The sequence below is a fragment of the Megalobrama amblycephala genome, linkage group LG12 (genome assembly GCF_018812025.1).
Source record: "Megalobrama amblycephala isolate DHTTF-2021 linkage group LG12, ASM1881202v1, whole genome shotgun sequence".
Classification (NCBI taxonomy): domain Eukaryota; kingdom Metazoa; phylum Chordata; class Actinopteri; order Cypriniformes; family Xenocyprididae; genus Megalobrama; species Megalobrama amblycephala.
In genome coordinates this window covers 20,183,834-20,206,983 of record NC_063055.1, presented here as the reverse complement: position 1 = coordinate 20,206,983, position 23,150 = coordinate 20,183,834, and the positions used below count along the sequence as shown (strand labels likewise).

The 23,150-nt window shown below is 36.5% G+C and overlaps 2 protein-coding genes and 1 long non-coding RNA gene across 9 annotated transcripts; 1 reads left to right on the top strand and 2 right to left on the bottom strand.

The window, feature by feature from the left end:
• The first annotated feature begins 30 nt into the window (after positions 1-30).
• On the top strand, positions 31-980 carry LOC125279922. The gene is made up of 2 exons (XR_007187467.1): positions 31-489; positions 577-980. It is a non-coding gene; the product is annotated as an uncharacterized LOC125279922 (long non-coding RNA).
• A 334-nt stretch (positions 981-1,314) lies between these two features.
• On the bottom strand, positions 1,315-4,450 carry mapre1a (microtubule-associated protein, RP/EB family, member 1a). Of its 2 annotated transcripts, XM_048210071.1 has the most exons (8): positions 4,293-4,450; positions 3,648-3,824; positions 3,156-3,301; positions 2,845-3,043; positions 2,453-2,494; positions 1,988-2,100; positions 1,751-1,903; positions 1,315-1,661 (listed from the first exon to the last, which is right to left on the bottom strand). In XM_048210071.1, the coding sequence occupies exons 2-8, from the start codon at positions 3,766-3,768 to the stop codon at positions 1,611-1,613; spliced, it is 825 nt and encodes a 274-aa protein (XP_048066028.1). In that variant the 5' UTR covers positions 3,769-3,824; positions 4,293-4,450; the 3' UTR covers positions 1,315-1,610. The 2 variants fall into 2 exon arrangements, with proteins under 2 accessions (XP_048066028.1, XP_048066029.1); XM_048210072.1 differs by lacking the exon at positions 2,453-2,494.
• Positions 4,451-6,385: 1,935 nt separating this feature from the next.
• dnmt3ba (DNA (cytosine-5-)-methyltransferase 3 beta, duplicate a) lies at positions 6,386-22,388 on the bottom strand. Of its 6 annotated transcripts, none has more exons than XM_048209526.1 (26): positions 22,236-22,388; positions 20,978-21,107; positions 20,734-20,879; positions 20,279-20,477; positions 18,408-20,131; positions 18,145-18,313; positions 17,163-17,231; positions 16,795-16,847; positions 15,997-16,128; positions 15,276-15,353; positions 14,701-14,850; positions 14,475-14,582; positions 14,244-14,373; positions 12,884-12,994; positions 12,677-12,721; positions 12,084-12,163; positions 11,856-11,968; positions 11,575-11,758; positions 10,847-10,931; positions 10,377-10,522; positions 10,095-10,185; positions 9,810-9,958; positions 9,411-9,496; positions 9,192-9,261; positions 8,845-8,963; positions 6,386-8,738 (listed from the first exon to the last, which is right to left on the bottom strand). In XM_048209526.1, the coding sequence occupies exons 2-26, from the start codon at positions 21,099-21,101 to the stop codon at positions 8,597-8,599; spliced, it is 4,503 nt and encodes a 1,500-aa protein (XP_048065483.1). In that variant the 5' UTR covers positions 21,102-21,107; positions 22,236-22,388; the 3' UTR covers positions 6,386-8,596. The 6 variants fall into 6 exon arrangements, with proteins under 6 accessions (XP_048065483.1, XP_048065485.1, XP_048065484.1 ...); XM_048209528.1 differs by lacking the exon at positions 22,236-22,388 and adding an exon at positions 22,116-22,178; XM_048209527.1 differs by lacking the exon at positions 22,236-22,388 and adding an exon at positions 21,392-21,552.
• Between the last annotated feature and the right edge of the window lie 762 nt (positions 22,389-23,150).

Here is a 23,150-nt window from a genome sequence, read left to right as displayed (position 1 = left end):
GGGGCACTATTACGCAACTATTGAAAAAAATAGAGAATCCCCGTTTTTTATTTATTTTAAGCAGAGGCTCAGTTCTTTCTTTCGATATATTGCATATTCAGATATTCATACAACAAAATATTCTGGGGGCCATGAAAGTTTTATTAAAATGGCCAAAAATGTTATGCTGGTGGTGGCTGGCAACTAAAAAACGCTAAGGGGAAAGTTAATGTTGACGCGACATGTAGTGCTTTTGAGTGAGGGACTTTTATTTTAAAATCCATGATTGGAGAGACGTATCCGGAAGTCAAACGCAGAAGTCATGATTCCTTAAAATTGAGCATTTCATATCAGTAACACTTACTTACATTTTATAAATAACTAAGTGCTAACAGATCTACTTTACATGCATATTGCATTTAAAAGATTTTAAATGTCTTATTCTTGAAAGTAAAACTGGTTTGCATGAACAACAATTTACTGAAATGTAAAAGTTTCCGTTAATAGCAGGTACGTCGGTGATGTTGCAGAGCATCACATTTGATCACTAAAGAGGAGTGAAGTGCGTAACGAACTGCTTTGAATTGTTTTAAACAGAGCTGTGGGAGTAAATAAACCGATGGAGAAGCAGGAGGATGATGTGGAGGTGGTTCGTAAGAAGGAGTCGGATGCAGCGGAGGCGATGGCGGAGCCTCAGTCTCTCTCTTTCCCAGAGGTGTTCCGCATGATTCAAGCAGGGGAGGAGGTTCCTGGACTCCAAAAGCTGGACGTCAAACCTTGTCATGATCAGCCCACGGTTTCTCAGATGCCCAGAAAGTCAAAACCATGGGAAAAATGACTCGTGTTTCCTAATAATAAAATACGGACTGGTTTACAACACATTTTGCTTGTATGCAAACGTAGTTAAGATTTTGTTTTGTTTTTTTTGCATTATATGACTTTAATACATGGCACATGCATAGCACACATCAATGTAAAATAAAGCGTGTTTAAAGAAACGACCTAACTTTGTCAGATTTAGCATAATATAATGCCTGATGATGGTGGTACTTGCAGCTTAACAGCTTTGGCCAGTTAAGACCAAGTAAGGGCTATATCATCTGACTCAAACCCTAAGCCTCTCATGACTGTTAAGCGGTTCCTCATTGCCTCGTGCTTGTAAGGGGAAATGCAAAAGGTTGACACACATCCTGATTCAGACCTTATTAGAGGAAGTGAACTTCACTCACAACTGGTCAACAAGCAGTCAAATGTACAGATCAGAAACTAGATAACAGCAAAAGCTCTGCAGTACACCAATACTCTGGTGGAACTACAGAATGAATGAATCAGAACTGCTTGCTCATGTCCGTTTACTCATTGGCAAGTCAGACCTCAGTGGACTGCTTTATACAAACAGCCTTTGATAAGTACTTTATTTTTCACTCACAAAAATAATTTTGTTTTGATGGTCAATAAAAAAAAGCTGAAAATTCAAGGTATAGAACTTCCCTGAATAAAAAGACATTCAAAAGTCAAAGTCCAAAATGATGGACCAAAGGCAAGTGCAGCAGAACAGCAGAAATCAGCCAATATGTGCATTTGAGTGTCCAACGGGGCAATTTTTTAAAAAAACGGTCACCCCTGATTGCTCAAAACTCTTCTGGTTCGCCCACCTCATCCTCTGGAATTACAAAACCGTCCTGTTGAAAGACGGGGGGTAAAAAACAGAACTGAGTGTGCTGAAGAATGTTAAGTCTCAAATTATTTTTAAACACTGATAAACACTTACATCTGTGGCATAGAGAATATCCACAATCTTTTGCAGTGTAGGATCACCCTCACCCTCTTTCTCTTGGCAGATGAGCTCGATGTTTCTCAGTTTGCCAAAGTAGAAATCCCTTTCCTTTTCCATGTCAGCAATGGTGGCCTTCAGGTCATTTATCTGAAATTATAAAATTATTAACATCTGAACAAAGTGAAAATATAATGCTAAAGCCTTGATTTATTGTTGCTTGTGAAGTCTTACCGTCTGAGTAAGTGCTCCTTTCTCTTCATCACCAGCACCTGTTCCTGCACCTCGCATTGCAGCTGGAGCCGTCTTCGGTGCAGATTTGGGTGCTGCGGCTGAACGCTGTGGAGCTGAACATCAACAGGATACCCATCACCTTGTTATACATGACAACCAGCCTTGAGAATAAGGGTCAATTCTAGCCTCGAATTTACTTTTCAATGCAATGGATGAATTCTTAAATGGTTATGCTTCCAATATTAAAGCTGAAATAATCAAAATAAAACCTATTTCTAGAATATTTCATCAATAAGTGCTGTAGCCCCAACTGCAAACTGCATGACTGTTGTTTTCAAATGTGCAATACTTGGAAACGTAGGAATCACCATCATGTGAATGAGAAAATACCCAGAGGTGAAGCAACCGAGTAGAAATGTGAACAGGCAATGTGCTTTAACTAACTGGTAATTCTCAACATCTTACCAACAGGGGCCATTGGCTTGACTGCAGGTGTGATGCCTGTGTCTGAAGTAAACAGAAAAATCCATGCACAGGCATCGTAAGGCTCCAGCCATTCTCACACATGTAAAAACAGCTAAAGCATGTACGTCTGGCCCACTGGTGCATGACTTAGTCACACCCACATATTCTGGGGTCATAATCCATAACAGCTGCAGCTGCCATGCACCTGTTATCATTAGGACAGCTAGCTTCCGACAATAACGCAAGTCCCACATACTTCTAGGAGGACCTTATGAACCCAAAAAAACTGATGATAATAATTGGTATTTAAAAAAGTTATACTTATCCATTAAATATTAGTAGGAGAAGGCTGCAATGGTATTGAGAACTTCCTGTTTGTTCTCCATTCTTACCTGCGCTAGGTTTCCTTGGCTTGTTAGCCGTGGCTGCTGCTGCTGGACTCTGATTTGCTGCCGTTTCTTGTCCCTGTCGAGCTGCCGCCGGATCATATTCCTTTCCATCATAGTTTGCGTCAAAGAACTTCTTAAACCACTGCACAAACTCAAAGTTGTCCTGGAACTTGCCCTTCACAAGCTTGTCAACGGGAATAATCTACAAAGAGATGGAAGATGTTTCAAAATACACATTGCACATCATGAATAATTTTGTGTAGCAAAACGGAAAACATTATTTGTGTGCTAATAAATGTAACTAGTTGACATACTTTGCTGACACCCATCTTTTTGAAGCTGGCTTGAAGAAGTTTGAAGTTGTGAATGTATTCATGCTCAAGTTTGGCCTGGAATTTGACTTTCTTCAGTGGGATGCATGATGGGAACAGCATGTCCATGAACTGACAGTAAGCAGCACCTTAAAACACATTAGTAAGACATAGTCAGCAAATAATAATAGTATATAAAATCATTTAAAAAAGGCATACAAAGTCCCAACCCAGACAAAAAACCTCTCACATCCCCCCCCCCCCCTCCACAGTACTACCTCTGTTCATTCCCTCACTAAAGTGCCCCAGATATTGCTAGACAAATTTAGCATGCAAATAACAGTCAGGTCATTTTATGACATCCCACTATAACATTATTATATATCATCGTTATGGTCAAAATGCAAACTAGTCTGGCCTTATGTTGATCTCAGTAATTGAATGATACTCAAGTTGGGAGGATGAAGTGAAGGGGCCAGACAGCTGGTCACTGACCTGAGCACAGTTGCTCGATCTTGGCATGGCTCATCTGTAAAGACTCGTTTATCCATGTGAGCATGTCATGGCGGCTGAGGTTTTCACTTGTCACTGATGTCGAGAACACGTTCACAGCCATGGCTCAGACAAAACCAATTATTTAAAGCTGATGGAAACTCTTTTCCGCTGAAGTTGCTAGAAAAAGAGGTTGAGTTAAAGAGTTCAGGCTCATTTCCTTAAACATACATTCACACCCTTTAGCCCATCTGCATCACCATCATCTTTACTTCCTACTTAATGTCACTTCAGTGTGTGGCTGATTATTTATATCCATCCAATTTCTGGTCTGAATCAAGCACATTACACATGGAATAAAAACGGCTTATTTGTTTTAGTTAGTCTTTTGTGAATTTTGAAGGATGCCGATTGAACGCTCTGCTTTGATGTTAAAGTTTTAAACAAACGTTAATCTGTCAGAATTATTAATCGTTTATATAAACGGTTCATGCTCTTGTAATAACCGTTGTCTTTTTAACGTTAAATGTCGAACATTTAAATCACAATATTAAAAGGCAAGTATCGCCCTAAGTGAGTAAAACTACCATTAAAGTACAGTTTGTCTGTGTTTCTGTGTCACAGATCAAATTAATGCCTTTATCTTACATTTGGTTCTGAAAGTCCAAACTATGATGGGATGTGAGTGAACCGGGCTGCAGTTTCACCGGCGTGTCGTTCGTAAAGTGCCGCTTCTGCAGCAGGCTGGAAAAAGGGGTGCAAGCCTGCAACCACAGCAGAAGCTTAGTAACTAATCACAGATGTCAAAATAAAAGTCATCATCCGGCTATATAACAAACAAAATAAAAGTAATTATCAACAAAAATAAAAGCCACCATTTTATATATATATATATATATATATATATATATATATATATATATATACATATATATATATATATATATATATATATATATATATATATATATATATATATATATATATATATATATATATATATACACACACACTACCGCTCAAAAGTTTGGGATCGGTAAGATTTTTTATGTTTTTAAAAGAAGTTTCGTCTGCTCACCAAGGGTGCATTTACTTAATTAAAAATACAGTAAAAACAGTAATATTGTAAAATATTATTACAATTTAAAATAGCTGTTTTCTATTTGAAAACATTTTAAAATGTAATTTATTCTTGTGTTGGCAAAGCTGAATTTTCAGCATCGTTAATCCAGTCTTCAGTGTCACATGATCCTTCAAAAATCATTCTAATATGTCAATTTGCTGCTCAAGAAACATTTGTTGTTTACAATTGTACAAAATATTTTTTCAGGATTCTTTGATGAATAGAAAGTTCAAAAGAACAGCGTTTATTTGAAATCTAATCTTTTATAACATTATAAATGTCTTTACTGTCACTTTTGATTGATTTTAATGCATCCTTGCTGAATAAAAGTATTAATTTCTTTAATTTCTTTTCCAAAAAATAAAAATAAAAATTCTTACTGACCCCAAACTTTTGAACGGTAGTGTAAAATGTTACAAAAGCTTTGTATTTTAGATAAATGCTGTTCTTTTGAACTGAATCCTGAAAAAAAAAAAAAAGTTTTCAACATTCATAATAACAAATATTTCTTGAGGAACTAATCATCATATTAGAATGATTTCTGAAGGATCATGTGACACTGAAGACTGGAGTAATGATGCTGAAAATTCAGCTTTGCCAACACGAGAATAAATTACTTTGTAAAATATATTCAAATAGAAAACAGTTATTTTAAATTGTAATAATTTCTCACAATATTACTGTTTTTACTGTATTTTTAATTAAATAAATTAAGCCTTGTTCTTTTAAAAACATTAAAAATCTTACCGATCCCAAACTTTTGAGCGGTAGTGTAGATGTATTTAAACTTTTAATAAATGTATAAACACTTTTAATCATGTAAAATATACAAATTTAAGATACATTTACATTGCTTTTTTTTTTTTTTTTTTTTTACCAATCTACCAAATACATTTATGCTAATTATATTAATGTTTCCAATAGGACATCAACATTATTATACTTGGAGGCAAGTTTTAGAGCAATATGTAGTCAATTAAATATTTTTTTAGCTGAGCAAAACTAAATTATTTAGTCAGTAGTGACTGTATGTATGTATGTATGTATGTATGTATGTATGTATGTGTGTGTGTGTGTGTGTGTGTGTCTACAGACTTTTAAAAATGATTTCTAATTCCTAAGCCCATAATTTAAAATTCCCTAATATTTCCAGGTTTATTTTAATTATCTATTAAATATTAAACTAAATTTTAAAGTATTTTTTTTTTTAAATATTTAATTTCTTGCTTCTAAGCACATTACAAAACCAACAATCTAACAGAAATATATTAAGTCAAAGCAAGCAGAAATCACATTTAATCTGGAAGACTGACCCCCAGTTTCACAGACAAGGCTTAAGCTAGTCCTGGACTAAAATGCATGTTTGAGCTGTTTTATCTGAAAGCAACTTGTACTGACATCTTAAAATATGTCAGTGCCCTTGTTTTGTCTCAAGATGCACATCAGTAATGTTTTTTTCAAGTGTACGTTTATAAAAGTTACTTAAATATCCTAATTGAACTAAGGCCTAATCCTGGTTAAGGCTAAACCCTGTCTGTGAAACCAGGCGTAAATATTTAGTTTTGTGGGTTGATAAAACTTAAATTAACGTATCAATTGAAAAAGAAAGACAGGTAAAAATGGTTGGTGCAATTTATTTTTCATCACTGATGTTAGTACAAGCATGGAATATTAAAGTTAGGCTAACAGACTATAGCAAATATCAAAAAGCTATTAAAACAAAACCTGTCTTGTCAATCATCAGTTCAAGAAAAACATCCTAGAGCTACAGACATAATTAGCATTTCATTTAGCACCAGAAAACATGGGTATTGAAAGACCCATTCAACAGAAAAGAGAGGTATTAAGGGCAATTCCAATGGTACAAATATATAGTATATTCTGTTCACAAAGTATTGAATAAAAATAATCAGTGTGACATTAAAGATCATGGTCCTATGAGGCCTGCTGGTGTTGAAGACCTGAGGGAGTTATTATTTCTAATGAGACAATACTGCACCTCGAAACTACACACAGACCATCATTTCACAACAATTACATGTATCACATCAACAACACAGATCTTACTGGGATTTTCTAAAGCTTTGCTACAAGACATAAGACATCCAAAAGGCATCAAGACATATGTAATCCAGTTATTGATCTTTCACCAAAGCTCACACACACACACACACACACACACACACACACACACACACACACACACACACACACACAAGCTGGCCCATGCCTTACTCAAATTTAATCACTTAAGTTTGAGTCAGTTGGTATCATGTTTTAGAAAACTATCAACAGCTGAAGATCAGCTTTGACCAGTGACAAATTCAGAACCACAATCACCATTTTCTGCATAATGCTGAAAACACATGCTAAACAACTAGAAAGAAAACAATTTATACACATTCTGAAGCACCTAATTTCACAATTTTTTCAGTGACCACAAGTGATAACAAAATGTATTGACTTTCAAAAGGTAAGATGCAATTTAGACACTTGCACTAGAGAAATGCAACTAGCCAAAATGATTCCCTTTAGTGTAATCTGAAGTCATGCCAGTTAAAATCATTTCAACATTTGTCCTACATAAACATATAGCCTATCCACTTGCAGGCACTTATTCACTTATTCTTGGTCACATTGCATGTTCTATAAAAAGGCCTCATAATTAACACAGTGACTAACTCTCAAACAGATATTGTGGTAGGCTAAATCCTTAATAAAAACAACAAAGTAATGCTGCAGTGACCACAGTTTTAGACCATCAGCTCAAGGCTAGTTTCAAATCGGAAGTGCATACAGGTAACAAATGGGGTAAAAATGGCAAACAGAACTGAAGTGTTGCAACCTTATTTCTAAGGATTCATGACCTGTCTATTGTAAAAATTATGTGATAGTATGGTCTAAAATGCTAGCTCAAGGCAAAAAAAGTAGTCCTAAAACTGTAGGATCACACTGTAAATTGATTAAAAATGATCAAGGTTACTATTAAAAAAAGGCAAAAACTTTGGAAGGCTATTGTCAACTCTAATCTATCAACAGCCCAAGGCTTTCACTAAACTATAAATGGCACAGACAACATTTGTGCTTCTGAATACATGGTGTATTATAGGATTGCATGTATTCCTATAATTAAAATGCAAGTTATGTAACCCAAAAGTCATCTATGGTGTGTATGAACATTCCTTTCAATTAAATAAATGATGCTAAATAGGAAAACATTTAAGTGTTGTCCAGTAGCCAAACATTCTATATTATAAAATAGCACCGTGGAATGACAACATTGCCAATCATTATTAAAAAAAAAAATAATGCAATATTTAATAACAGGACGTTTATATTCCTAAACAAGGAAAAGTTCTGATGTAAAAACGTGATATAAAAAGCTGACATTATGTTAAAAACGGTTTTAGATAAACTAAACAGAACTAATATTAACTTATTCATTAAATTATAAATAGGCATAAATCGGCATTCCTACAGAGAATGAACCAAATCACAGAATGGCACTGAGGTAGTGGGTGGAGAATCGTGTAGCGCTCTTCAGCATTAAATCACTCTAAAAGCACACAAGTTAAAAACGACAGTACTTATGATGTTTGAAATCCGATCCAAAAGTGTCTGTGCATTCCAAGGATCACTGTTCGGGATTTAAAAATAAACTAATCTGAACATTTAGAACAAATGTGACATTAAAAATTGACAATATTCTGTGAGGTCAGAATCTGCAGAAACCTTACAAAAAAAAAAAAAAAAAAAAAAATCTAATTCATTTATGTGAGAGACTGATTTGGACCTCCAGTGCCAGTGCTGCCTGGACCAGACGATGGCTTTACTCGCAAGCAAAGTAATCCTTCAGAGGGGCAAAGAGGTGTCTGATCACGGGAACACTCCAGGACCGCCCAAGGACCTTCTGCCTCTGTCCCCGCCCCATATTATTCACATCTGTGTAATGCTTTGGGAACCCAAATATTCTGAAAGTGCAGACAGGAATAAAATGTCAGTCATTTTGTCAAAAGCAACAAGCTTTAATGCAGCTTTGTAAGCAAATGCACTGATTTACAAAAATTTATATCTGACCTCTCCATTTCAGTGCACCAAAGATAGTCCTCTTTTCCATTCATGGTGACCGGCAGAGGTCCCATCTTCCCTTGTTTGATGGAGTTGGACTTGGTGGTGATAGTGCGAACTTTGTTGAACTGATGAAACAGTTAAAAAAACAAAACAAAAAACATTATTATAAATAAATAAATAAATAAATAAATCAAATTTGTTAAAAGAAAAGAAAAGAAAGAAATTTAAATTGGTTTCCTTCTAGGACTAATGTAAACAGAAACTGCAAATGAAAATATGCATTTGTGCATTTCTTTCATTTCATGAGCAAAACTTTAAGTCATCAAGTCAGAAGATAGAATAAATTTGTTTACCATTGCAGTTCGTCCAACCTCCAGGCAGTCCTGCAGATCTACATTGTCAGTGAGTGAAGTAGGAAGTGGTCTAAAAACACAAAATCAAGTCTTCAGTCAGATTAGTCTGTGAATGCATCCATCTATTACTGAATACACATACATTTCCATACTTAGAGAAAAGTTATGCTTATGCTTTGCAGGTATGTGTGATTGTGTGATGTGTATACGCATTTATACCGGTTCATTCCAGGTAAATTTCCCCAGAAGTAACGGGCCCTGTGGGCTGGGCTTACTTTCACAGCATCAATCATCACGGGATTACACTGGAAACAGATAAATGCATGAGAATTCATAACCATCAATAGTAACATGCTCATCTCGGTAAGATGCAAGTATGCCAGAAAATGCACATTTTTGAAAATGATAGTTATCACCACGAAAACTACAAAAATGCGAATTTGTGAAAATGGTGACATCATGCACATGCATATTACTTTTTCAGTCTATAGGCGCATAGTGTTTCTTTACAAAGTGACATTGCCATCTACAGGCCTGGAATGCATAATAATTTGCGGATTCGTGTGAACAGGACGGTTTTGACAATGGTGTCATCTGTACGTAAAAAAAAGTTTTTACCTCCAGGAAACGGCAGATATCAGCCTTGTCGTGGGCACTCATCGCTACTACATTCTCAAAGAGCCAGAAAAATGGGCGATCGTCATCTTCTCTTGGCCTCATCATGGTTAACATGCGGTAATATTCAAAGAACAGCCGACCTGTGCCTTCTGGAAGAAGAAAAGAGAAATAAAATATCACTTTTTTATAATTGAGTTATATAAATATCTTCTAATACTAAAGACCATGCTCAGATCTAACTAAATCTTCACAATTCTGTTAAATGTAGTATAAAGTATATATTACCAAAAAGACCTTTTCTTGCTGGGTTCACCATGGACAGGTCATTACACGGACTTCCACCTATCAGGAGGTCAAATGGGCCCCACTCGGCAAGCTACAAAATTGTGTGACAACGGGAAACTTTAAAAGGGATCTTGTCACAGTGAAAGATATGAGGAAGAGTGTATTTAAAATAGTATTGTTTAGCTATTAAAATCTGGTTAAGTGTCAAATTCCTTATACTACTTGAAGAATGTCTATAATGTCAAGTAGTTCATAGTTCATGCTATAATGCTCTATACATACATGTTTCCTTGTGATGGTGCGCACATCCTTCACATATTCAATCTTGCCCTCATGTTTGATCATCCCGACAGCAATAGAGTCTTCACAGATCTCAGATGCAATGTAGCGTTCCACCTTAAAGCCCAGGTCTTTTAAAACCAAATAGCCTGCAAAACAAAAAAAAAAAAAAAATAAATAAATAAAGTAGACAAAAACAAATCACCCTTGTTTTTGTCTTCAACTCCCACAATGCATTGCTATAGCACAAACCTTAAGGTAAACAAAGCCAAAAAAATAAGTGCTGTTGTTTCAGTATTTCCTTTGAAATAAAAGGATTTAAATGGATTGTATCCCCCATGTTATTCCAAACCCGTATGAATTTATTTCCTTTTGCAAAACACAAAAGAAGAATTGTTGAAGAATATCCTGAAATTATGACAGATTTTTAATTTTTGGCTGGAAATATTCCTATAATGTTTAAGTGAGCAGACCTGTTGCAATCCCATCAAACAGGGAGAGGACTCTGATTGGGCGACGCTGAGGAGCTGGAATAGAAGGATACACTCGGTGTGGCTCCTAAACCAAGGACAAAAACATTTTTTCTTCGTATTAATACACCCTTCTGCTTTTCCTTTTTTTTTTTTTTTTTTTTTTTTTTAAATACATGACCATTCAAAAGTTTGGGGTCAGAACATTTTTATTTTCTTTTGAAAGAAATTACTTTATTTAGCCAGGATGCATTAAATTGAAAAAGAGACAGTAAAAACTTCTACATTGTTACAAAAGATAAATAAATGTTGTTTTTTTGCATTTTCTATTCATCAAGTTTTCACAACAATATTAAGTAGTACAACTGTTTTCTACATTGATAATAAATATTTCTTGAGCATAAAATCAGTATATTATAATGATTTCTGAAGAATCATGTGACACTGAAGACTGAAGCAATGAGTGCTGAAAATTCAGCTTTGTCATTACAGGAATTTAAAAATATATTTAAGTAGAAAACAGTTGTTAAATTGCAACAGTATTTCACAATATTAGTGTTTTTACTGTATTTTTGTTTTGTATTATTGATCAAATAAATGCAGAATTCTTAAGCTTAAAAAAAAAAAACTACCAACTTTTGAATGGTACATTAAAAATAGCAGCATATATTGCAAAATACATATTGGACTACTTGGATATCTAACATGAGAAGAATAAGATGGACACTCACAAATTCAAAGGCACTGTTATTGGCGAAATACTCCTGGACACGAACACTCCAGTCAGGCCTGAGCTTGAGCACACCGTAACACTTTGAGGGCAGGCAAATGTAACAGCTCCATGGGTCAACCTCCTTTAGCTTATCGAATGTCCCCGGTCCCACTAACACATTCAGACAGTCTTTACAGAAACATCTGAACAGAGTGAAAAAAAGAGAAAGATGGTAAAACAACCTGTTTTGATGGTTAGCATGACATTTAGGTTTAAGTTTACATAAGTTTTAGTTCAAACCTGCAGCAGCTGGCGTTTCCACAGAGAATGACCTCTTGTCCAGCACAGCACACAGTGCAGTATGACTGATAGCCATCATCATCATACCTGTACAGTGTCTCTGTGAAGTTTTCCTACACAAAAACACAATAGAACATGGAAAATTACATTCTGGCAAGGAAATAGCAAGTAGCATATTAATTTTGTGATTCAGTACTAAAAAGATAAGACACAAGATTTGAATCATACCTTGCACTTAAAACAAAGGCTTCCTTTGAAGAGAGGATGGAAAATTTCAACATTACCAGTTCCACAAGACAGACAGAAATCTAGGGAAAAAGCCATGAGAAAAGACATTCTGTATAATTATCTTGTAATGAACAAAGGCAAAAATAAGTTGCTATATATATATTATATGTATATAAAAAAATAAAATTCTTGTGGTTGCAGCTGTGAAAATATTGAAATTTAATCTAAAGGGTTTCCATGGCTTTTGACCAATGAATTTTCCTAACATTTTATTGATACATTTTAAATATTTTTTATATTTTTGTTTTATGGAGAAAAGGACATTTTAATTAAATATTTTAGATATTATATTTTAACTAAATATTTTAAATTTTTTTATCAATAACTATATTTCCACAATTTTCCAATTACCTTTTATTAATTTTTATTCATTCCCATAATTTAAAATAAATCGCATTTCCATGCATGTCCAGGTTTTCTGATCTGCCCAGTAGGAAAAATTATCATTTAAATTATTGTTGAGGCCTAGAATAGCTTCATTAATGAGCTCAATTTATGAATATAATGAAATTAAAATAAGACAAGTGACTCACCTTCAATGTTTCTGCCTTTAACAGATACCTCATGGACCATTTGTTCTGAGAAGAAAAGGAATAAACATGGGTTACGTTTTCATACCGAAATTATGTAAACACTTAAAAACGTCAGTAATTTGCAGTTCAATGTTTTCTGAGATTGAAACATGATTTATGCTATTATGATTTATGCAAAGTTCTGGCCTCTATGCAGATCCAACTCACCTCTGGTGTACTCCTGAGTTGACTGTCTCTTGTTGATGTACTTCCTCTTGGCTGGAGGCTGATAATCAGACACAGAGGAATCCGATTCAGTTTTATTACTGGTGGAGCTGTCTGTGAAATAGAAAAACAGAGGGAACTGTTGTTAAACAATCCATATCAACATTTTGCTTATCAGCTTTTGAAAGGTTTGTGAATAAACCTAAGTTTCTTACCAATGTGAAGTCACGTTTTGAAGTCACACAATTATTATATTGTATATTTTCGTGATACACCTGGTCACTTCTTGCGTTTATCCGATCATGAAAATACCAGGTGTAATTGCCCTCTGAAAGGCTTTCAAGTTGGATTTAAATCTGATCAAACCTAGGGCTGCCCCTGACTAAAGATTTTTCTAGTCGATTATTAGTTGTTCATTTAAGCGACTGGTCGTCAAATAGCTTTAATAATCTTTATATTAATTGAATTACTTAAATACATACTGAGGAGAACACTAAACCATAATGAGCATTTAACATAAATAGGCATAATATAGCCTATTCCACGCTCAAGTGCACACATAAAGCTTGCTGCAAAACGCCGGCAAAAGTAATGATTATGAATGTGTCGGGAAAAAACAGCAAGGAGACATTTTAATTATTTATTAATAAACTAGTGTTTTCTGAGTCATCTCCGCAGTACAGTGAACGCGCCTATAGAGAGAAACAAACTTTTCATATGGATTACATAAGCAGTTTGTTTGGTTCATTTAAAAGTAGGCATTTCAATCTTTCTATAGATGTATTTCTCATGTCTGTGAGGCAAGCAGCCTATACGCCGAGTTTCGTTTTATTTCTGTGACGGGCAGCAGTTCAGGGAGACCGAGACAGCAGAAAACGCATTCTGTTTGTTTTCTTTATTGTACAAATGCACAAAGTTTTCTTGTTATTGTGAGTTTACAGTTTTAAATGATGTATTACTCTTATCTGTATGACCAAAAATGACAGACTATTGTAAGTTTTCCACTGTTATCAGGAAAAAAAAATGCAAGTGATCGCACCGGCGCCTCCACGTCTTGCAATAAGCCAAGCGCGTTAATACTTCTGCTTCCACACTCAGCACAAACACTTCAATATGTGCCTAATAATAGCTCACATTGAGAGTTAGAGTGAGCAGCCATGTAAAGTTGCTACTATGATAAGCCAAGGAAACACATTTATGTGGTCAAGTGTAAATGGAAACATTTTAATAAATCAGACAGCTATCCAATCAGTAAAAATGCATGAAGTTACCAGGTGTAAACAGGCCCATTATGAACTTTCAAAATTGCTGTCAATCACCTTTTTTTCCCCAATTACAGATATACTTTAGATTTTGTTCATACCTCCAGGAGGCAAAAAGCCATCAGGACCCATGGGCTGGAAGCCTCCAAATGCCCAATCTAGCATGACTTTCACTTCTTCACCTTTCTTCTCAGTGGGGGGGAAAGTTTTCCCACAGCGCTCCCCTGCCAACTACACATGAACAACAATGCAATATTACAATAAGAATAACTGGTACTCAATTCCCAACCCTAGTTGAAATAGGTTAAATAAGTATATCTTTTTCACTGTACCTCCAGGATTTGGTAGATGGCATTCTTGTAGGTAGGTAGACCTTCATACGATTTACTACAGAAGCACTTTGCAAATGCAGAAAAGGGCAACAGTCCCTCTGTATGAATCTAAGATTAACAAGAGAAGCATGCTTCAGTGTGAAATATTAGAACTTTTGAAGAATGCAGGAAAAAAAAGTTTCTCTGACGAGAATCAGGAGAAAGAGTGAGAGTAAAATCTCCGAACCTCTGAAAACATGCCATCTCCAAACCACTCTACGCGCCTCATAGACACAGGAAGCGTCCTGCCCTTCCACGCCACCACCAGTCCAGGCCACCAAGAGAAGCCCTTCACTTTTCCCCACACCAGCTCTCCAATGGAATAACCCTTCCCATCCTGCACAGGGAAACAAAGAGTCAATGGTTGAATTATATCAACTAAGAAATGACTGTACAAGCAGGATGATTATTACTTCAACACGTCTGACTGTCAGAGCAAATCAAAAGAAAACTAGGATAATATAACTATTTACTATATTCAACTATTTACTGTATTCAATCTCAGATGCTCCAACCACAAATGGACAGTACCAAATCCAGAGTAAAAACTGTTTAAAACATTTGTTGATCAGATCACTCAAATCACATCCTGAAGTAATTAAAAGACTTTATAGAACGTTTGCAGTGACACGGATCATTTACTTTATATAAAAACGTTGGTTAATAAATCGATGAAGATCATGTGACACACATCTGAAGTTTATTTAATATAGTTCAAGTGTGTGATGATGTTAAAGAAATTTAGAAACCTAGAAGACATACCTGGTATGCTTGTTCTCTTTTTCCAGATCTGGGGCTCGGTGTCGAATTTGATGCAGAAGACCGAGCACTGTTCTTCACCTACAATTAATAAAACGGTCTAAAGTGAGTGCAATTAGACAGTAAACATTTTGTGTGGAAAACGCACACACATAACACCCAGTTTTAATGAAGCCTCCTGCTGATCTGCCTGTATGCAAGCTTCTACAATGCTAAAAGTCTTGTTGAAGCTAGAAGTGATTAACTTTATAATCATTTGTAATTGATACCACATGAAAAGATGTGTATTCTTTATACACAAGCATTTCTGTTTTTCTTATGTATGTTAGTGTATAAGTACAGCATGCATAACACTACACACAATGAATTTAAATGTATTTGTAAAGCACTTTTCACAATACCAGCACAGCATAATGAAAATAAACAACAAGACACTATTTAAACACCATGGAGAAGATGTTATGAATGTTAGCACTGAAACTGCAGAGGAAAAAACAGACAAGGACACATAGCTACAAGGAAGATGAAGACTCTAAAGACTAATCTACCAGCCGGAAAAGAAACCACAGGACTCATGCACACATTTATGAAGCAGCATCTATTCCTTATGAAAACAGCTCAATGTAATACAGAGAGCATGAATGGGACGAAACTGAGAGGTGGACCCTCTACACCTGCGATAAGCCAGACAGAGCACTGAATCTTGACCTGGGCAGGTACATACCACCTCTGGCTTGCTGTCCTTGTCTGGGTTCACTGGTTTGCTCCAGGTGCCTGCACCGGCCTGAAAGACTGTACGTGCCTGTGGTTTCTGCCGTAAGCTGCTCTCCCAACCGTATATTCCTCTAACAGAGCCCTATAGACCCATACATATGCATACAAATTACACACACCATCACTAAGATCACATGACTCCTAAAGTGAAGTAATCAGTATTAGGGCCCTAAAGTACAGATATATAGAGAAGGAAAGAAAGAAGTTAAATCAAGAGAGGTTAGTGTGATGATATGGTTGATGTGTTTGTGTGTACCGATGCTTTTTTTCATGTGATAAGTAAAGTTGACCTAATCAGTCATGGTTCGCTTTATCATCTCAAGAATACAATGTAAGATAGTATTCAGCAAAAGTATTCACTACTCTGGGCATGTTCAATGAAGAGACTTTGGCAGAAAAGCTTGATCAGTAAAACACAATAATTAGTGATAGACCGATATTTTTACCAGGCCCGATCATTAGTACAGCTAAAAACCATTTATGCATTACCCATAGTATTGGTTTCCCCTTTATGTCAATCCAAGTTCTACCAACAGCTTAGTCAAAATCTTATATAACTACTGTTCAAAAGTTTGGGGAAAGTAAGGTTTTTTTCCCCCTTCCCTCATCAGCCACCCTGTTCTCAGTATCAGCATCAATCTGGCCACTATTCAAAGTGACACTCAGGAATTAATTCCTTGGTTAAATACAAATCTTGAAATATTTAATAGTTGTTTCTCAGCCACAGTTGTTTCCCAGCTAATATTACCTCCTGTAATGTGTTAGCGTCGTCACTGGCTCCATCTTTCTTTAAGTCCATTTCTGCAGGAAAATAACATTTAAACAGTTAAATCGATAAGAAGTCAGGTATGAATGTATCTATTTTGAGGTGCCTAAACAAGTAACACTAATAGCAATAATTAACATTACTTTGAGCGCAGACAAATAGAGCATGTACATTTGTAATTTCAATGTATTGGAGCAACTTTCTTGAGCATTTAGAGTGAAGCGAGACAAAGGAAGAAAGTTCAGACCAACAGACTTTTGCCACCAGGAGAAGCGAATGAGAGACTGTAAAGCATTACTCTATAGCTGCTCTAGAACCTCTTAAACTGGTCTTAAGCATTTCATTCACACCTCTCTGACTGGTGATCTTCTCCAGTCGCACCACACACGGCTTCACTGCGTTTGAGTGTTGAACCGTCTCTGGAAAACAGCACATTGTTTCCATCAATCTAACCAGCCTCTGCTGGATCTGACTGGATAGAGCTTTAACTGCACTAAACAAACATTAATATAAATTACAATTTGATCATTTTATTGTACTTACTATGTAAGTTATTTGATAGCACTAAATTAATCCATGACAATTAATTGGGAAAATAATATAGTAATCTGAGCACCACCATTTCGTAACAAAATAAAGTACCAGTGTTGATTGCATGCAAGCTGGAAGATGTTTGTACAACTTAACCCACTTTTATGACAATGCAGATCCAGATATTACTCTTGCAGAGCTAGACCTCTGGTTGTTGGCTTAAGGTTGGGTTCACTTTGCAGCTTATTCTGGCCAATAACCACACATTTAGCTGCTCTGCATAAGCTTCGTGACACATCAATGGACAGAAAATTTGAAAATATTGGCAGCAGACTGTTGTGGTACTGGCAGTGGCCACTGAGCTGCTCCTCACAATTAAGAATGGAAAAGCCATTGTCAGCCTGATCTGACATTGCTGATCTAATCCAATCTGATCTGATCCACACTTTTTTCGCAGCAACACAACTTTATCTTTCAGATTTAATGCCATGAACCTCGAAAAAAACAGTGATTTGTCAAGTTTTTAGTTCTTTCTCAAAGGTGGTAGCCCTTACTATAGTAGCAGCCCTTACGTTGCTAGCACAATTTTCCTAAATTCAAAAAGTTATTTGTTAAATGTCATGTTATTTGTCTGTGTGCATATTTTCCAGGTGTGCCAACTATTGTTGCAGGCTGAGAATATATACATCATTCTCACTGTGAATTGTTTTGGTGCAAATTTTTCACCAATGATTGTCTATGCTTCGCCTTAAAAACAAACAAACAACAACAACAACAAAAAAAAACTTTAGGATAACTTACCTGATGTGCTGCTTCTGACCTTTTTCTTCCTCCCATTTCTGATGGGTGAAATCTTGACGTCAGTTTGCTCTACGGAGGAGTCATCATTGGAATCCAGCTCCTTTGCTATATCGTTGTCACTTTCACTTGAACTATCCTCCAAATGAATAGCATCGCCATTTTCAACAGCCTATGTGTAAGAAAAACCATTTTAAACACATGACAGAACTAATTGATACAGATAGAACAATCATTAGAGAGAGCAATAGACTTGTATTCTATACCTGAGCAAAGATCTTTTCTGCTTCAAGAGATGGACAGGGCAAAACCAAAAAACAGAGGACAAGTCTCTTAAAAATGGATTCTGGTGGAAAAGGCTTAAGCACACTACACCAGTATCGCTCCAGAGAAAGGGTAGAAGATGCGTCATCTTCATCCTCAACAAGCTGGTACTCCAAAAACTCATCAGTGAGCTTAGCAGAATCCTCCGGTTTGGAGCAGATGCCAAATTGTAAAGCAAGGTCAACTATATTCTTTCCTGTGACCTTTAGCCTTCCTGCTGGGCTGAGAAGCTGTGAAATTCCCCTCAAGACACTATCACTCAGAGGGAGACTGTCAGCGATGGAGGTCGTAAGAGTTTGGTAGAACTTTAAAGACTCATCATGAAATGCGTTCAAGGAATCTGACAATTCCTCTTCTCTGGCAGAGATGAAGTCTTCTACCACCCCACCCAGACTGAGCTCAGAAGCAGGAAGGCAAAGTGTTGAGTTTTCCAGGATGGTTGAGTCTCGTTCTTTCAGGTAGCGTATGACTGCTTGAGGGCGAAGAAAGCTGGAGGCATACGAACGTAGGAGCCCACTTGCTTCTCGAAGGATTTGGACAAGATCAGCACGAACAGAGCCTTTGCTTTGTTGCAGGTGCTGCCCAAAGGCACGGAGTGGTCCAAGAGCGTGATCTAGAAACATCAAGGTAACCCTAATTTTAGGGTTCTCCAACTGTGAACAAATATGCTTAGCTTTATCATTATTTTCATCACAGGAAGTAAAGTATGATACCAAATCACTCCACATTCCAAGCATCCTTTGAACAAGCAAACAAAACTCCTCACAACTGTGTGAAAGGGGTGCGCTGGTGTCTTTTAGCCCATCAATGCCTGCAAACAGCGCCTTGAGGTTGTCATTGCTGGTGGAACACGTGGAGAAGTGTTCGTAGATGTTGGCAATGAGTTCATGAACCTGACTGGAGTAAGCCTTTAGGCCAGCATTGCAGGCAGAGTCAGGTATGCTGTAAAGTCCACCAAGATCAATCACCTGTGGGTTAAGCTCCCGAATTTGAGACACAACACTTCCTGAGGTCTGTTCCTCATCATTAACATAGAAAGCTACCATGTTGCTTGCAGGAAGCTCAAACTTTTGGAGGACATTGAGTAAACATCCAGAACTGGAGTCTTCAGCCTGAAAGACATCAAGGAGACGGATACAGTACCTTGCTTGTTTTTCCTCAAAAAAGCCCACGAGCGCCACATGGCAGGAGGTCTTTTCGTCGCTCTCTGCTTCAAGTGGTACCTGCCCATATATGTAGATACAGAACGGGTTCAGCTTACAAGCAGAAACAATGTCCTTTGGATACTCTAGTCCGAGGATGTATTTTGCAGTACGTTGGGAGACCTTGGTGATCCTTGAGGGTAAACTGGAGAGGCAATGGTTTTGAATGAAAAGCAGCATAGTATCACTACAGGAAATAGAGTCCTCAATCGACACTTTCCTAGATGAATTTAATCCTCCCCGCTCATGTTTCATATGCTTTTGAGTCTGCTGGTGTCGCTTCAGATCATAAAAACCTGCATGTAGGACGATATTATGGTCACACAATGTGCAGTAAGCGTAGTTGTCTCCCAGATGACTAGGTTTAAACCATTTAAAGGTTCTTTGCCATTTAGGATCACAAGTCACAGATCGCCTCCTTCCATTAAAATCCATGTCTTTATCAGACTCATCTCTTACTCTGCCTGTATAAAATGAAAAACAATTTACATCAGTGTATGCATTTCAATGATGATTTCCCAGACTGAATTTTCTATTTTTCCATGACTGAGGGGAAAAGAATTGAATAAAATATTTCAAAGTCATCAATTAAAATACAAAACAGAACTTACCAGATTCATATGGACTTTTCCAGGATTTTGGAGACTTAACAGCGTCATCTACCTGTACAATATCCTGACCATTACGAGCTTCAACTGGGTTGTACTCCCTCCCTTGCTTCTCATTGGCATGGAAAAATTTCTTGAACCACTTCACAAAGGTGAAATTGGGTCTAAACTTTCCTGTGAGAAGCTCCTTCACAGGGATTGACTGAAAGAAACATCAAAACTTGAGAAAATCAATGTACTGTAAAGATCTTGACAGACAACAACATACTTCTCATGTTATATTCTTACATAAGATTCACATTTAAAGATCCAGCATATAATTTCTGCAGCACTTATGGGATTAAACAGAATAGCAACAACATAAGAAAAATAAACTTGCACGTAAAACCTTCAACATTCACAATTTTATATGCAGGAGGATTAATGGGATTAATAGAATACATTAAGGTGAATCTGACCTCTGTTATGCCTAATTTCCGGAAAGATGTCTGGAGAAGACTGTAGTTCTGCATGAAATCAGACCTCTTCTGGGACTCAAACTTGACTTTGGTCATGTCAATGGACCCTGGGAAGAGCAAGTCTATAAGCTGGCAAAAACACGCACCTAAAAAAGAAAAGAAAAAGAAAAGAAAGATTCATGTAATTCAGATAACATGAACAAAGACATTAATAAAAAAATAAAATAAAAAATAAAAATAGTACCTGAACGACATTGCTCCACATGAGTAAAGTTAGTGTGTAGGGTTTCGTTGATCCAGGCCAAAACCTCAATGCGACTGCACTTGTCATCAGGGTTATTAGGGTCCAGACTAACATTTGTAGCCATCTTATGCTTTCATAACACAAAATAAAAATATTTTTCTTACAAAATAGCAAAACATGAAAAAACATTCAGAAGCAATAAATCATAAGTTAATTTCATTGCACATTTGTAGTTTTGTCTTACACTTCTTAGACCAGAGTAAGGTATGACACTAAACCAGTAATAAAGTAACTTTTGTTAACCTATATAGGTTTTGTGTGTCTGTTAAAAGGAGAGAGAGAATTATTTAAAGTGTCAAGTTGGATGAGGATTGAAGCTGAAATTTGAATGCATAAGAAATAATGCAAAATTACTCTCAGACACGAGATGCATAACGTAAAATTACTCTCTGATGGATATTATATACAAGTTGTGAGGTTTATCTAAAAGCTATGAGGTTTACTGAAGGTTTTATATTTTGAAGTAGCCCAACTAGTCCGAGCCATGTTGCATTTCCTCAAAACTAAAAAGACTACAGCCTCTCTCTTGCGTCAGTGTGTTGAGTAAAACAACTCCTCCCCACTTTACGAAAGTCTCGCGGGGTAATTTTTGCCGCGAATGCAGCACGCTTAAAAAGTAGCTTTCACTTTTTACAGGTTTAACTGGTGACAACTTGATACACCGTCGATCGCAAACAATAGGCACACGAAATCTAAATTAAAGTATGAAAGAAACACGTGGAATTTTAAACAAAACCGGTAGCATATATTTAGATGTTTAATGGTTGATTTATTTGTGAAATGACATGATCGAATTGTAGTGTTTATAGCATGCGATTTTTTAACAATGACTCCTTGTTGTCTTTGTGAACCCTTTCAAAACAACTGGATTAACGCTAACGAGACAAATGTTTACTTCATTTGTATGATTTTAACTTTGCAAGTCGCTTTAACCTACACGTAAACGTAAACATGCAGCGCAAAATATGCTTGCAAATAACGCAAACACTTTTTTTCATAAACCATATCCGTGTTCTCATTGTATTAAGACCGGTTGCCTTTGTCAGTATGTCTTTGTGTATCTGTAATGGTCGCTCACATGAAGCGAAACTGTACGAGGCCATGAAACATACGAAGGATTTCTGATTAGCAGAACCGCGACTCTTCATAGAATCTAACAAATCGAAACGTGCTTTTAAAACAATCAAGTATGTCCTACCTTATTTGTACCTTGGTCCCGGAGACCTCGCTATTCCCCAGTCTAGAAGGTAATCCCCACACCACCCCAATGCCTTCCCCCAACATATGCATTGTGCTGACAAGGATTGGCCTGTAGAAGCCAAAGTGGGAGGTACTATACCGCATTAGCTAGCTAAGATTTCTCAAACGTACGAAATATCGTGTTGTTTTTCGGCAAAAAAGCCCTTTTCACGTCAGGATACAGATGTGAGATAAAGATGAACTGACTTAACGGCTGCCTCAGTTGTTTTATTCGTAATCATTAGCGACGACTCTGTCGCCAACAACGGGCATTTGCGATTTTTTTATCGCAGAGTTTAAAAATATCCCGGTTATGTTCTGTTAGTGTTTAAACCCATAACCGTTTTTGGAATATTTCGTTAACACTACCGAAATAATGTTAACAAAATGTAATGTGCAAAATTATCCAGAGTTTTTTTTTTTAGAATTGTGAGTCTATACGCCCATAAAGTCAATTTATTTGTTTGCAGGATTATTAACTTTTTATTTAATATTTTTAAATATCAATAATTTCTGTTACGATTAAATGAAAAGGTCGCAAAGCCACGTGGCGAGCACGCGCATGGTTGTTGAGTAGTTGGTGAGATCAGTTGTTAAATTAAAGGGTTAACGTTTGTAAATTTTTTGTTATAATTTATATACTACCCAGAGACCAAATTACGTCTTTTATTGTCAAATGTGAATAAAGTGTTTAACGTCATATATCGCAAATATCAACTTTCTCTAGCCTACAGTAAACAATTAGAGGTTAGTGACACTGAAATGGCGGGCGGTGCGCGCGCGTGAGTTGAACGTGTGTTGATATGGCGCCAAAAAAAAAAAGCTTAGGGAAAGGGGCTTGCTTTTCACCACCTAAAATGGCTGGCCAATTTGA